Raw genomic sequence first — 15,901 nt, forward strand, 5'->3', positions numbered from 1 at the left:
CTGGTGACCCCTTTCAAATAGCAAGTCTCTGAGTGTGACCCCCCCCTCATAAATTAAAAACACTTTAACACCATTATAAATGCTGGATGCAAAGCGGGGTTTGGGGTGGAGGCTGACAGCTCGCGACTCCCATGTAATAACCTCATGACCCCCTGAGGGGTCCTGATCCCCAGTTTGAGAACCCCTGTACTAAGGTGATTTTTTTTCCTCCGTGACATTTTTTTTTAGGTGCCCTTTACAATTGGGCTTGAGTCATAGTAGTTGGAAATTCATTGTATGTGGTTGAAACAATTTTGTGCTCAGTTTCTAGTGGCTATAATATAAATAGATGCTACACCACTTCTTTATGTGGGATGGTGGTGGGTTGTTTTTTTAAACAAAGTATGATGATATATTTGAAGAGCAAATTAGTCACTCTCCCTCAAGAACTGGTCTACTTGAGATGTACCACAAAGCTGTTTACCTGATGTGGGGCCTATTCAGAATTAAAAATAGACTTTTCAGCTAGGGTTGATAACTCCTAACCTACAATCTGGGTCCATTTTATTACTTAAACAATCACCATTGGTCCTATCAGTATAGTTAGACAATCTCTTTCTCAACTGTTCATTTGGGCCTGATACTGAGAAATGCTAAGTACCTAAACCACCCACTGACCTCAACAGAATTTGCGGCTGCTTAACCCCTACCAGGATCAATCCCATTGACTATCACCTATAAGCTCATAAGGAACATTTGGCATTTATGTAGCACTTTGCATCTTCAAAGCATAGCACAAATATGAATTAAACCTCGCCACACTCCCAAGAGTTAAGTAAGTAACATCCTCATTTTAATAGTGACAAGGGGATGCAGAGGACTAGATCAACAAAGGGATTTAGGTGTCTAACTGTCACTTCAGGTGCCTAAGTCCAAAATTTGGATCCTTAAATCCCCTGCTCAACCGCCACCTAATCCTGCAGGTGCCTAAATATCTGTTTCTGGGCATGAACACAGCTGCCTAAATTCTGACATCTGAGCACCAAGCTCACACTAAACCCCCAGTCAAACTGAGAATTGTCCCGGCTGCCTTTCTTGCCTGCAGGACCGAATCCAGTAGGCATGCTTGGTGTACACCTGGATTGGGCCTCATACAAAATGCTGCTGCTGCCTTAAAATCTTTAGCCCAGTGGTTAAAGCACTGACCCAGGATGTGGCAGACCCAGGTTCAAATCCCACCTCTGCGTGATGTGGAGCAGGGATTTGAATCCAGGACTGCCATCTCCTGGCAGAAGAAGGCACCTTCCATGAGGTGCCTAATTTCCTCTGTTGGGCAGGTTTTAGGCTACACCCCTCTCCTTGGTATTGGCTAGTTTACATAGCTCCCTGCTCAGTGTGCTAGCTTTTGTGAATCCTATTCTTAGCATCTAACTCTCTCCATGCATTCATTGTATGGGGAACCTAGACACCTGACTCAGGGCCGTGGATTCCATTAGGTGGCTGGGTGTCTAAAGTGAGGTGATGCAATGCAGAATCTAACTCCCTTTTGTGGATTTAGCCCACAGAAGATAGGAGACTTAACCAAGGTCACAAAACAGATCTGTAGCACAGCCAGGATCAGAACTCAGAAACTCCTGTCCTCAAAGGATTAGACAATGTATGACAAATTGTATGCATTTCCATCCTTCTTATAACACTGTAAATTAACAATTCAGTCCAGACATCTGCTCACTGAAACAGTAAATACACTTCAGGTGCATTCCAGTTTTGAAATCACCGGTTATTCTCCTGGTTTGCATCATATTAAATTGATCACGTCATTTACTTTGCACACATTGTAGTGGCAGATGTCAATAATATCTCCTGCAATAACACAAGTTTTTATCAAGCACTCTTGCGTCCATCTTCAAATAAAGCCAAATGCTGTCTAAGGGCAGTGCCTCATAGGTTTATTATCTCCATGATATTTTTACATGAATATGACCTATTACAGCATAATAAGGACCCCATTTTCTCTAATGACAACTCAGCTGAATAATACCAAATCCAGAGCTATCAGGATACTTAAATAGCTACAACCCTCCATGTAGAACTACATCACCAGAATACTTTTGATCCACACTGGTTAATTGTTGTTTCCAGAATGCCTTCTAAAATTTCTTGCTGGATGCCTTTGATGATACTTATTTGAATCCTTGTGGCTGTATCTGTATGTAACTTCTCTAGCCAAATCCTTTACTGCAAGTGAAATCTTGTCCTTAAACTTACATATTAGGGCTGTTGATTAATCACAGTTAACTCACACCATTAAAAAAATGAATCACGATTAATCCCAGCTTTATTCACGCTGTCAGTAATAGAATACCAATTTAAATGTATTAAATATTTTTGGGTGTTTTTCTACATTTTCAAATATATTGATTTCAGTTACAACTTAGAATAAAAAGTGTACAGTGCTCACTTTATCCTATTATTTTTCATTACAAATGTTTGCACTGTAAAATGATAAAATAAATACCATTTTCCAGTTCACCTCATACAAGAACTGTAGTGCATTATTATTGTGAAAGTGCAACTTACAAATGTACAATTTTTTTTACATAACTACACTGAAAAACAAAACAATTTAAAACTTCAGAGCCTACAAGTCCACTCAGTCTGACTTCTTGTTCAGCCAATTGCTAAGACAAACAAGTTTGTTTACATTTAAGGGAGCTCATGCTGCCTGCTTCTTATTTACAATGTCACCTGAGAGTGAGAACAGGCGTTCGCAAGGCACTTTTGTAGCCAGCGTTGCAAGGTATTTATGTGCCAGATATGCTAAATGTTTGTATGCCCCTTCATGCTTTGGCCACCATTCCAGATGATATGCTTCCATGCTGATGATGCTGGTTAAAAAAATAATGCATTAATTAAATTTGTGACTGAACTCCTTGGGGGAGAATTGTATGTCTCTTTCTCTGTTCTACCTGCATTCTGCCATATATTTCATGTTATAGCAGTCTTGGATGATGACCCAGCCCATGTTCGTTTTAGGAACACTTTCAATGAAGATTTGCAAAACGCAAAGAAGTAACCAATGTGAAATTTCTAAAGATGGATACAGCACTCGACCCAAGGTTTAAGAATCTGAAGTGCCTTCCAAAATCTGAGAGGGATGAGATGTGGAGCATGTTTTCAGCAGTCTTAAAAGAGCAACACTCTGATGCAGAAACTACAGAACTTGAATCACCCAAAAAGAAAATCAATCGTATACTGGTGGCATCTGACTCAGATGAAAGTGAACATGCATTGATCCATTCTTCTTTGGATCGTTATCGAGCAGAACCCGTCATCAGCATGGACATGTCTTCTGGAATGGTGGTTGAAGCTTGAAGGGACATATGAATCTTTAGCGCATCTGGCACATAAATATATTGCGATGCCAGCTACAACAGTGCCATGTGAACGCCTTTTCTGACTTTCAGGTGAAATGGTAAACAAGAAGCGGGCAGCATTATCTCCCATAAGTTCAACTTTCATGATAAAGAGATTGCACTACAATACTTGTAATGGGGGAATTGAAAAATAATGTTTCTTTTGTTTCTTACAGTGCAAATATTTGTAATCAAAAATAAATATAAAGTGAAAATTGTACACTTTGTATTCTGTGTTGTAACTGAAATCAATATATTTGAAAATGTAGAAAACATCCAAAAATATTTAAATAAATGGTATTCTATTATTGTTTAACAGCATGATTAATCACAATTAATGTTTTAAATCGCAATTACATATACTATCGTATTGTGTATTTAGAAAATAGAAGTTTCTTACCTGAGGCTGTTGAGTGGCAGTGGGTCTCTGAGGAGATGGTACAGGTGTTTTGGACAACATTTGGTTCATTTTGCTTACAACAAGATCAGTTATAAGTTGCCTATCTTCAACCTGATGTTCACCAATCAAAGGCATTGCACAGTCCATAACCTATAATATACAACATTTGATTAGCTAGGGAATGTAGCATTGCAGCAAACCCACTCCACGTGTTTATCTGTAAATGTCAGGTCATCCACTGAGTTTGTTCTGCAAAAAGGAGAAAAATAGGTAGAAATGGTCTAATTTTTGTGAGAGGAAAGGGAATTGAGCTTAAGTATCATCATCCCCTTCCTGGAGATTGGAAGCCACTCCGTACGATCTGAGTTTGAGTTTCTGTGCTGTATTTGGGCTGTTTCTGAGCCCATTCATAGCTGGGGAATGCCACTCTCCATGGCATCATCCCTTTCCAATCCCAAGGCAATATACCCGTGTGACTGCATGTTGACATTTCTTGGGGATGCCATGTGTGGGCACTCCATGGGAACATGGTTCCTGAGGGAACTACACCACTGCACATACTAAGGATTATAAAGAGGCACAAGGCTTCCCTAAGGAGGGCTTGAAACCTGAGATATTTCCCTGTGTATTCTGGGTTATTAAATGTTTTAAAGGGCTCTTTCCCCTGCATGGTTTGTCTGGCTCAAACCCTATCCCCTTAATGGAATATGTCTAGGGAAATGCTGAGTTGAAACTTGAATTTTCTGGCTTTTCTGTTAGACTTTGATCCCATAGTCCTTATTGGTTAATATAAAATCTGAAACAAGGCAATATGATGCCATTATTATTGATAGGGTTGTTTCTGAAAAGTGCTGTGTATGTCGTGCAGATCTTGTAGGGGTTTGCAGACTAAAGTATTTCCACAACTGCACTTTTTATCCTATAGGTACCTGATGTATTCTTCCTAAGGGGTGAATCCTGCCCTCCACTTTGTATGTGTGAAAGGCTTCCCCACTGTGGAATCATTGCAATTCAACTGCACAAAGGAGGAGGTCAAGATTATGAATCCTATATGGTGTGGAGCCCAACTCCTGCGAGTACTTGACCTGTGGCAGCACACTGGGTGATTAAGCGTGGCACATGGACCAGATAAGAGAGTGGGAAAGCCAGACGATCTACACTGTATGAGCTTCTGGTCCTTTGCCATTTTTGGAAGGAGTGGACTAGAGTGTCTGCAGAGACACTCTCAACGCAGCAGCCTGTATTAGCATAAGTGAAGCAGCTCTGCAAGATTCCTCCCCCATACCCCTCCTAGTGCCAAGCTCAGACACTGATGGTGGACGCTCAGGGAAAGATTGGGACCTAAATGAACTTACTATGTTCAATGTAACAATGTTTTGTAAGGTTTTACTATGCTATCCAGCTGCTATTTCATACAATACAGATGCTAATAACAGATTACCTTTTAAACAACGTTTGGAGGCTTGCAAATTTTCAAATTGATTAGAAAAAATTGATTTAAAAAAACTTGTGAATGAGACTGTCCAAAATATTATATCTAATCACATTAATATGAAACAAGAGACTGTCACTATGTACAAATACTTTTATTCTCTCCCCCTACCTGCTCCACCCCCCAAATTAGGTAGAGAGTAGCATTGTTTATTTATAATTCAGATGCTACAAATTATTGACTTGGGGTCTTCAGGGCTACAAAGTCTCAAGGAGGCTGCAACCATTAAAAATCTTCCTCAGAGCTCAGAGGCTTGCTAAAACAAACCCAAATTAAACAAAGAAATACAATTTACAGTTCAAGCAGATGTTTTCTAAGAAAAGCATGAATGGTGTTCCACTCTTGGGTACACATCAATGGTATTGCAGAAATAGATGATATTTGCACTCCAGGGGCTCCTATAAGTTTTATATATTTTTCACATTAATACTTTTGAAGAGGTACATACTGTATACTTTTCAAACTTCCTTGTCACATTTCTGTGATGCATAAATGGATAAATTATAACTGGAGAAATGAGGAAAACAGAATACTATATTTGTTTTAACACAGTTTATTCTTGAGGTTCTTTCCCAGCACACAGCGTCTTTGAGGAAAAGCTACATGCAAGAACTGCATGTTATGATTTTTGCCAGAGAAAGTAACAGACAGTAAACCAAATCAAGTGCTTGATTCTGCTCTCACTTACCCTGGAGTAGATCAGGAGTAACTCCACTAAAGTTGGAGTTTCAATTCTGTGAGAGCAGAGACTAGCCTCACGATACTAGTGTATACACTATTTTTAAACTTAGCACCCGACTCTCTCCTCCTGTATAAAACTGGGTGTAATAGAGTGGAGAATAAGGGCCCTTAATATACACTGGAATGTTTGTTAAAATCTGGGCTTCCATTCAGTATCACATTAATAACCACAGGCATCAACCTTCACTCTCAGCAGGTTATCACTTGAACACTATCATTATTTATAGTTGCATTGGAGTAGCACCTAAATGCACATTTAAAGTTATTTCCTCTGGCTTAGCATCATCTTCTTTGAGGTGGGAGGGGGAAAGGTTACTAGGCATGCACAAAACATTTGAAAATCTTGGTCAGAAATGACTAGTGACTGAATTCCTGGATGCTCAATGTGAGGCACCTTTAAAAGGAGCCTGATTTTCAGTGGGTGGATGTAAGAACATAAGAACGGCCATACTGGGTCAGACCAAAGGTCCATCCAGCCCAGTATCCTGTCTACCGACAGTGGCCAATACCAGGTGCCCCAGAGGGAGTGAACCTAACAGGTAATGATCAAGTGATCTTTCTCCTGCCATCCATCTCTACCCTCTGACAAACAGAGGCTAGGGACACCATTCCGTACTCATCCTGGCTAATAGCCATTAATGAACTTAACCTCCATGAACTTATCCAGCTCTCTTTTAAACCCTGTTATTGTCCTAGCCTTCACAACCTCCTCAGGCAAGGAGTTCCACAGGTTGACTGTGCGCTGAGTGAAGAAGTTCCTTTTATTTGTTTTAAACCTGCTGCCCATTAATTTCATTTGGTGGCCCCTAGTTCTTATATTATGAGAACAAGTAAATAACTTTTCCTTATCCACTTTCTCCACACCACTCATGATTTTATATACCTCTATCATATCCCCCTTTAGTCTCCTCTTTTCCAAGCTGAAAAGTCCTAACTTCTTTAATCTCTCCTCATATGGGACCCGTTCCAAACCCCTAATCATTTTAGTTGCCCTTCTCTGAACCTTTTCTAATGCCAGTATATCTTTTTTGAGATGAGAAGACCACATCTGTATGCAGTATTCAAGATGTGGGCGTACCATAGATTTATATAAGGGCAATAAGGTATTCTCCGTCTTATTCTCTATCCCTTTTTAAATGATTCCTAACATCTCATTAGCTTTTTTGACTGCCGCTGCGTACTGCGTGGACGTCTTCAGAGAACTATCCACGATGACTCCAAGATCTTTCTCCTGATTAGTTGTAGCTAAATTATCCCCCATCATATTGTATGTATAGTTGGGGTTATTTTTTCCAATGTGCATTACTTTACATTTATCCACATTAAATTTCATTTGCCATTTTGTTGCCCCATCACTTAGTTTTGTGAGATCTTTTTGAAGTTCTTCACAGTCTACTTTGGTCTTAACTATCTTGAGCAGTTTAGTATCATCTGCAAACTTTGCCACCTCACTGTTTACCCTGTTCTCCACATCATTTATGAATAAGTTGAATAGGATTGACCCTTGGGGAACACCACTAGTTACCCCTCTCCATTCTGAAAATTTACCATTTATTCCTACCCTTTGTTCTCTGTCTTTTAACCAGTTCTCAATCCATGAAAGGATCTTCCCCCTTATCCCAGGACAACTTAATTTATGTAAGAGCCTTTGGTGAGGGACCTTGTCAAAGGCTTTCTGGAAATCTAAGTACCGTATGTCCACTGGATCCCCCTTGTCCACATGTTTGTGCAGCACTTTCTAGCAATCAGTCCCCTTTAATGTGCCCCTCAAGTTGGGCACCCCAAATCAGTAGTCACTTGAAAATGATGGCCCCTCTTTTTGAGTTATGTACTTAAGTTTCCTAATGGTTTTATCAACAATTAATTATAATCATTTTAAAAACTGCCTTAGATATCAACTATATTAATCCTCAGCATTCCCCAACCAGACAGGAAAGTAGTCTCCCCATTTCATGGATAGGGAAAGAGAAAAATGGACAAATCCACCCTTGGTGTAAGTCCATCAACATCAAAAGAGTTGTAGCAGGAATGAATTTGGCCCAGAAAGGAGTAGCAAATGCTTAAAGCCACAAAGCTGGAGACTGGCAGAGTCAAGATTGGAACCCAGAGAGGTTCCTGGTTGTTAATTTGTTAATTAGTTAACTTTTACACAGCTGGTATGCATGGGGATTTACAGGACACTTTCTATATAGACATTTCTATTTTGCTTATCAGTACACAAGGGAAAAGTATGGGTCTTGTGCTTAAGGGGGAGAAATGGGAGTCTGGAGATCTTGGTCCTGTTGAGTAAATCAGTTAACTGAGCTGTGCCTCAGATTACCCATATGTAAAATGGAAATAACACTTACCTCATTGGGGTGTTAGGGGAGTAATTCCAATTAATATTTCTAAATTACTTTGAGGTGTTCAGATGGAAGATATAATTCAATTAAAGTCCTTCTGACAAAGAGTATATCACTAGACAACACTGTCTCTTAATCTTGTATTTAGCTTATATAGCTTTTCCTTGTAAAAACACAGAAAAATATCTTTCTTTTTCAAAGTGGTTAAAAAGGTGTTTTCCTTTTTTAAAATGAAAGATTCTTACACACATCCTAATATTAGGAAAATGACAGGTTATTAGCAAACTTCTGCCTAAAATAGATTTGTAACTTTATAGAGGGATTTTAGTTTTGGGTTATGATGGTTATGCTGCTGTTAAGATGACATTGAAATGACAGTGGTTAAATCAATTCCTATCTATGGCCTGATCCAAGGTCTTTTGAAGACAATAGAATTCTTTCCACTGGCTTCAATGGGTCTTAGATAGGGGCCCCCTAGAACTTCTACTTTAAAAAAACAAAAAAAACAACCAACTTTCAAAGTTGGGACAGAAATTCAGCAGGCATCCCAAAAGTTAAACAGAATGAGCTTTAGAGGGAAGCACTCCCAGGAGGGGAGGCAAAAATCTGGTGTGGAAACCCTGCAACAACCAAAAAAACGTAGGCAATAACTTGGAAACTATCTTCAATTCACTCAGTTCTGCCAACCTGTCTTAAAATTTATTTGGCTTTTGTGGTTTTCAGCCAGATGGTTGAATTACCCAAGGAAAAAAATTCCTTAAAGTATTCCTATACTTTTTGTCAGTAAAAAGAAAAACAAAATATTGTTCACCACAATGTTGGAGAGCCTGGACAGTTCTAAAAGTGCTTATTTTTTTAACCTAAGAGACTTTGAAGCTCAAGAGCTATTACCCTGTCATATAAACCCCTGTCTGCAGTTTTTTTGTAGCCATGTTGGTCCCAGAACATGAGACACACATGATGGGTGAGATAATATCTTTCATTGGACCACCTTCTGAAAAAGACAGGCTTTTGAACCACACAGAGCTCTTCTTCAAGTCTGGGAAAGGTAATGAGAGTGTCACAGCTAAATACAAGATTGAACAGAATATTAAGCATAAGTTCACACCATGTCGCAAGAGACCATTCAAAATGAAGTGGGCAATTAACACCTCTGAAGTCACAAGAGAAAGGAGGGATACCAGACTGCAGATTGTTGTAAAGAGAAATGAAACCAGTGTCTCTGTTGAGGCCTGGTCTACACAAGGAAATTAGGTCAGTATAACTACGTTGTTCAAGGCTGTGAAAAAGCCACACCCTGGAATGATGCAATTAAACCAAGGTAAGCCCTGGTGTAGACAGCGCTACACTGATGGAGAATTCTCCTGTTGACATAGGGTATGTCTACACTAGGAAATGAGGTCTATTTTATAGAAGTCAGAGTAACAGCCGTGTTAGTCTGTATTCGCAAAAAGAAAAGGAGTACTTGTGGCACCTTAGAGACTAACCAATTTATTTGAGCATGAGCTTTCGTGAGCTACAGCTCACTTCATCGGATGCATACCGTGGAAAGTGCAGCAGACTTTATATACACACAGAGATCATGAAACAATACCTCCTCCCACCCCACTGTCCTGCTGGTAATAGCTTATCTAAAGTGATCATCAAGTTGGGCCATTTCCAGCACAAATCCAGGTTTTCTCACCCTCCACCCCCCCACACACAAACTCACTCTCCTGCTGGTAACAGCTCATCCAAAGTGGCAACTCTCTACACAATGTGCATGATAATCAAGGTGGGCCATTTCCTGCACAAATCCAGGTTCTCTCACCCCCCTCCAAAAACCACACACACAAACTCACTCTCCTGCTGGTAACAGCTCATCCAAAGTGACCACTCTCCCTACAATGTGCATGGTAATCAAGGTGGGCCATGTCCAGTACAAATCCAGGCTTTCTCACCCCCCCCTTTTTTTTTCCCTGGGACACACACACACACACAAACTCACTCTCCTGCTGTTTGTGTTTGTGTGTGTGTGTCGCTGGGGGGGGAAGGGGGGGTGAGAAAGCCACCTTGATTACCATGCACATTGTAGGGAGAGTGGTCACTTTGGATGAGCTATTACCAGCAGGAGAGTGAGTTTGTGTGTGTATGGGGGTGGGGGGGTGAGAGAGCCTGGATTTGTGCTGGAAATGGCCCATCTTGATTATCATGCACATTATAGGGAGAGTGGTCACTTCCACGGTATGCATCCGATGAAGTGAGCTGTAGCTCACGAAAGCTCATGCTCAAATAAATTGGTTAGTCTCTAAGGTGCCACAAGTACTCCTTTTCTTTTTATAGAAGTTGATTTTTATAAATCGATTTTATACAGTCGATTGCGTATGTCCACACTAAGCGCATTAAGTCGGCAGAATGCATCCTCACTACTGTGGCTAGCATCAACTTACGGAGCGGTGCAATGTTGGTAGCTATCCCACAGTTCCCGCAGTCTCCGCCCCCTATTGGAATTCTGGGTTAAGCTCCCAATGCCTGATAGGGAAAAAACATTGTCGCGTGTGGTTTTGGATACATGTCGTCAGTCACCCCTCCCTCCATAAAAGCAATGGCAGACAATCGTTTCGTGCCTTTTTTCTGTGCAGACGCCATACCACGGCAAACATGGAGCCCACTCAGCTCAGCTCACCTTCACCGCTGCTGTTGTGTCCTGGGTGCTGCTGTCAGCAGACAGTGCAGTACGACTGCTAATCGTCGTCATCCACCGCTTCCGTGGCAACTCTGCTCTCCTGCTCTTGTAAATGAGCTCAGTCTCAATAGCAAATTTCTCCATGTTGTCGTCATCCACAGCTTCCACTGCAACTCTGCTCTCCTGGTGCCATGAATCGACCTCGCAGGTCCTCTCGTCGTTCTGTATAAATATCTATTCTCATGGCATCCATTGTCATCCACCCTTTCCGTTGCAATTCTGCTGTCCTGCAGATGCCATACCACGACAAGCATGGAGCCTGCTCAGCTCACCGCCACTGTTGTGAGCATTGTAAACACCTCGCGCATTATCCTGGAGTATATGCAGAACTGGGCTAAGAGATGCCAGCACGAGGATGATTTTGATGAGGACATGGACACAGACGTTTCTGAAAGCACAGGCTGTGGCAACTGGGACATCATGGTGGCAGTGGGGCTGGTTGATACAGTGGAATGCCGATTCTGGGCCCAGAAAACAAGCACAGACTGGTGGGACCGCATATCTGGGATGATTCACAGTGGCTGTGAAACTTTCACATGCAAAAGGCCACTTTCCTGCAATTCTGTGAGTTGCTTTCCCCCGCCCTGAAGCACAGGAATACCAAGATGAGAGCTGCCCTGACAGTTGAGAAGCGAGTGGCGATAGCCCTATGGAAACTTGCTACGCCTGACTGCTACCAGTCAGTCGGGAATAAATTTGGAGTGGGCAAATCTACCGTGGGGGGTTCTGTGATGCAATCACTGATGTTCTGTTGTCAAGGGTAGTGACTCTGGGAAACGTGCAAGTCATAGTGGATGGCTTTGCTGCAATGGGCTTCCCTAACTGGGGTGGGGCAATAGACGGAACGCATATTCCTGTCTTGGCACTGGAGCACCTTGCCAACCACTACGTAAACCGCATGGGGTACTTCTCAATGGTGCTGCAGGCACTGGTGGATCACAAGGGACGTTTCACCGACACCAACGTGGGATGGCCGGGAAAGGTGCATGACGCTCGCATCCTTAGGAACTCCAGGCTGTTCAAGCAGCTGCGAGAATGGACTTACTTCCCAGACCAGAAAATTACTGTTGGGGATGTTGAAATGCCAATAGTTATCCTTGGGGACCCTGCCTACCCCTTGCTCCCTTGGCTCACGAAGCCATACACGGGGAGCCTGTACAGTAGTAAGGAGCAGTTCAACTATTGGCTAAGCAAGTGAAGAATGGTGGTAGAATGTGCCTTTGGACGTTTAAAAGCTCGATGGCGCTGTTTACTGACTAGGTTAGACCTCAGCGCAACCAACATTTCCATTGTTATTGCTGCTTGCTGTGTGCTCCATAATATCTGTGAGAGTAAGGGGGAGATGTTTATGGCGGAGTGGGAGGTTGAGGCAAATCGCCTGGCATCCGATTTTGAGCCGCCAGACACCAGGGCAATTAGAAGAGCACAGGAAGGCGTGCTGCGCATCAGAGAGGCTTTGAAAAGCAGTTTCATGACTGGCCAGGCTTTGGTGTGACAGTTGTGTTTCTCCTTCCTGCAAACCCGCCCCCTTTGTTGATTTTAATTCCCTGTAAGCCAACCACCCTCCCCACTTTGAAATAAAGTAACTATTGTTTTGAAACCATGCATTCATTCTTTATTAATTAAAAAAAAGGGAGATAACTGACAAGATAGCCTGGGTGGGGTGGGGGAGGAGGGAAGGAAAAGGCCACATTGTTTATTGTAGCCACACTACAAATCAAACTGTTTGAATGACAGCCTTCTGTTGCTTGGGCCATCCTCTGGAGTGTAGTGGCTGGGTGCCTGGAGCCTCCCCCACTGCGTTCTTGGGCGTCTGGGTGAGGAGGCTATGGAACTTGGGGAAGAGGTCAGGTGGTTGTACAATGGATGCAGCGGGGGGTCTGTGCTCTTGTTGGCTTTCCTGCAGCTGCACCAGACACTTCATCATGTCTGTTTGCTCCCCCATTACCCTTAGCATTGCCTCCTGCCTCTGCGCTTCACACTCACTTAATGGTTTCCTAGCCTCTAACATTGAATGCCTCTATGCATTCAGCTGTGCCCTATCAGTGCGGGAGGACTGCATGAGCTCGGAAAACATGTCATGGCAAGTGTGTTTTTTTGGACTTCTAATCTGTGATAACCTCAGGACCAGAGATGATAGGGGGAGCCTAGAAACATTTGCACCTGGGGGAGATAAAAAGGGAGAGTACAATTTAAGATGAAACATTTCTGAGAACAAAAGGGAGACTCTTTCGCAGTGACTCAAGCAATGCACAGCAGACAGCACCTGTGCTTTAGGTACAAGGTCACATTTTGCCTTGAGCGCCTGTCAGTATGGTGACACATCACACACGGCTGGGCAACAGAATTCGGTTTCCATGCAGCCATAGTAAGGCAAAGGATATGCAGGGTTGGCTTCTTATGCATAACATGTGGGATGTTTTCAAACTGCAGCGCCCTCCTTTCCCATAGCAAGCAATGGGTTGGGTTTCACATTTAAAAGGAGGGGCTGCGGTTTTCGGCTGGATGTGCAGCACACACCTCCCCCCACCCCACCGCGTGGCTATTCTCCGGGATGATCCCTTTTAGCCAAGCGCAAACAGCCCGGCATGAACAGGGTCCTTTTACTGTTCCCTTACAAAAATTCCCCTATTTCAACCAGGTGACCATGAATGATATCACTCTCCTGAGGCTAACACAGAAAGATATAGACTGAATGTTGCTTGACTGCGACCAAAACCCAGGACCATTCACTGCCATGCTTTGTGCTGCAATGATTCCAGAATACTTTCAGAGTACCTCCAGGAGAGGTTCATGGAGATGTCCCTGGAAGATTCCCGCTCCATCCCCAGACATGCGAACAGACTTTTCCAGTAGCTGTACTGGCCATGAATGTATCCCAATTCTTCAGGGAAAATCAAACATTAAACACTATTTCTTTTAAACCCTGTACTGTAGTTACAAATGTGCACTCAGCAGCAGTGCCTTCTCCAGCTTCAGTGTTGGGGATCCCACCTTCAGAGGGTATTGGCTCCAGGGTGATGAAAAGGTCCTGGCTGCAGGGGAGAACGGATTCACCGCTTGCAGGGCCAGCTCCAGCTTTTTTGCTGCCCCAAGAGGCGAAGGGGAAAAAAAAAAAGAAAACCAAGCCTGGTTAAGTTGCCGCTGAAGTGCCACTGAAGAGGAAGAGAGGGACTGCAGGGCCCACTGAATTGCCGCTGAAGACCCAGACGTGCCGCCCCGATGATGGATGGAATGCCGCCCCTTTCTATTGGCTGCCCCAGGCACCTACTTCCTTCGCTGGTGCCTGGAGCCGGCCCTGACCGCTTGCCTGCTGCGCATTCTCCTCCTCTTCCTCATCCACAAAATCCTCCTCCCTGTTGTGTGAGACTCCCCCCTTGCAGGTGTCCACAGACAGTGGTGGGGTAGTGGTAGGATCCCCTCCTAGTATGACATGCAGCTAATCATAGATGCGGCATGTATGGGGCTCTGACCCGGAGCGACCATTTGCCTCCTTTGTCTTTTGGTAGGCTTGCCTCAGCTCCTTAACTTTCACGCGGCACTGCTGTGTGTCCCTGTTGTAGACTCTCTCCACCATGCCCTGTGAGATTTTGGCAAATATATTTGCATTTCTTCTTTTTGACTGGAATTCTGCCTGCACAGATGCTTCTCCCTATACAGCAATCAGATCCAGTGTCTCCCTTTCAGTCCATGCTGAAGCTCGTTTGCGATTCTGGGGGGACTGCATAGTCACCTGTGCTGTTGAGTCTGCCACGCTGACCAAACAGGAATGAAATTCAAAAGTTCCCGGGGCTTTTCCTGGGTATCTGGTTAGTGCATCGGAATTCAAAGTGCTGTCGAGAGCGGTCACAAGGGAGCACTCTGGGATAGCTCCTGGAGGACAATACCGACAATACTGCATCCACACTACCCCAAATTCAACCCAGCAAGGTCGATTTTAGCACTACTCCCCTCACCGGGGAGGAGGACAGAAGTCGATTTTAAGAGCCCTTTAAGTCAACGGAACAGGGTTGGTTGTGTGGATGCAGTCATTTTAAAATCGACCTAACGTGGCTAAATTCGACCTAACCCCGTAGTGTAGACCAGGCCTGAGAGGTGGTAAGTCAATGCTAACCACAGTAGTGAGGACGCACTCCGCCGACTTAATGTGCACGCCGCCGACTTAATGTGCTTAGTGCGGACATACGCAATCGAATGAATAAAATCGATTTCTAAAAATCAACTTCTATAAAATTGACCTAATTTCGTAATGTAGACATACCCTGAGGGAGGTGGGTTACCTATACAGATGCGAGAAGCTCTCCCGTTGGTGTAGGTAGTGTGCACCGCTGCAGTGTTTTAAGTGAAGATGAGCCCTTAGTCTGTGATTTTTAGTATCTAGCAAAGTTATGAATTTAGGCTTTCAGGCACCAGACTAGTCTTCTGAAGGTGTTGTGCAGGTTTCCTTTGAGGATGAAGATTGACAGGTCATATATGGAGCGATCATTTTGTGAAAAGTGTGCACTCCCAGGTTAAGAGGGTGTCTTTGTCTTTTATCGCTTTTCTGCATGAGTACATTTGAGAGTGTAGTGATTGCCTATCTGGTTTCACCAACATAATGGTTGTTGGGGCATTTGATAACTGGATGAAGTACACCACATGTTGTGATAGGCTTGTGCAGGCCCCCTGCACCTTGAAAAGTGTGTTGGAGACACTACACATCTCCACCACATCATCAACTTATCAAGACTACCCCTAATGGGAGCTGAATTAGCTATACTCTCCAAGGGTCTGAATTTTCCCACCACAGAACCAGATACCATACTA

General features: G+C 43.2%; 1 protein-coding gene across 1 annotated transcript in view; it reads right to left on the reverse strand.

The window, feature by feature from the left end:
- SYN2 (synapsin II) overlaps nt 1–15,901 on the reverse strand; it is a 424,652-nt gene that overhangs the window by 24,195 nt on the left and 384,556 nt on the right. Inside the window, exon 10 of the mRNA XM_084633725.1 lies at nt 3,796–3,945. Coding sequence (XP_084489851.1) covers nt 3,796–3,945 — 150 coding nt within the window. The remainder of the gene's footprint in view (nt 1–3,795; nt 3,946–15,901) is intronic.

Source organism: Lepidochelys olivacea (genome assembly GCF_965140295.1).
Source record: "Lepidochelys olivacea isolate rLepOli2 genome assembly, chromosome: 7".
Taxonomy (NCBI): domain Eukaryota; kingdom Metazoa; phylum Chordata; order Testudines; family Cheloniidae; genus Lepidochelys; species Lepidochelys olivacea.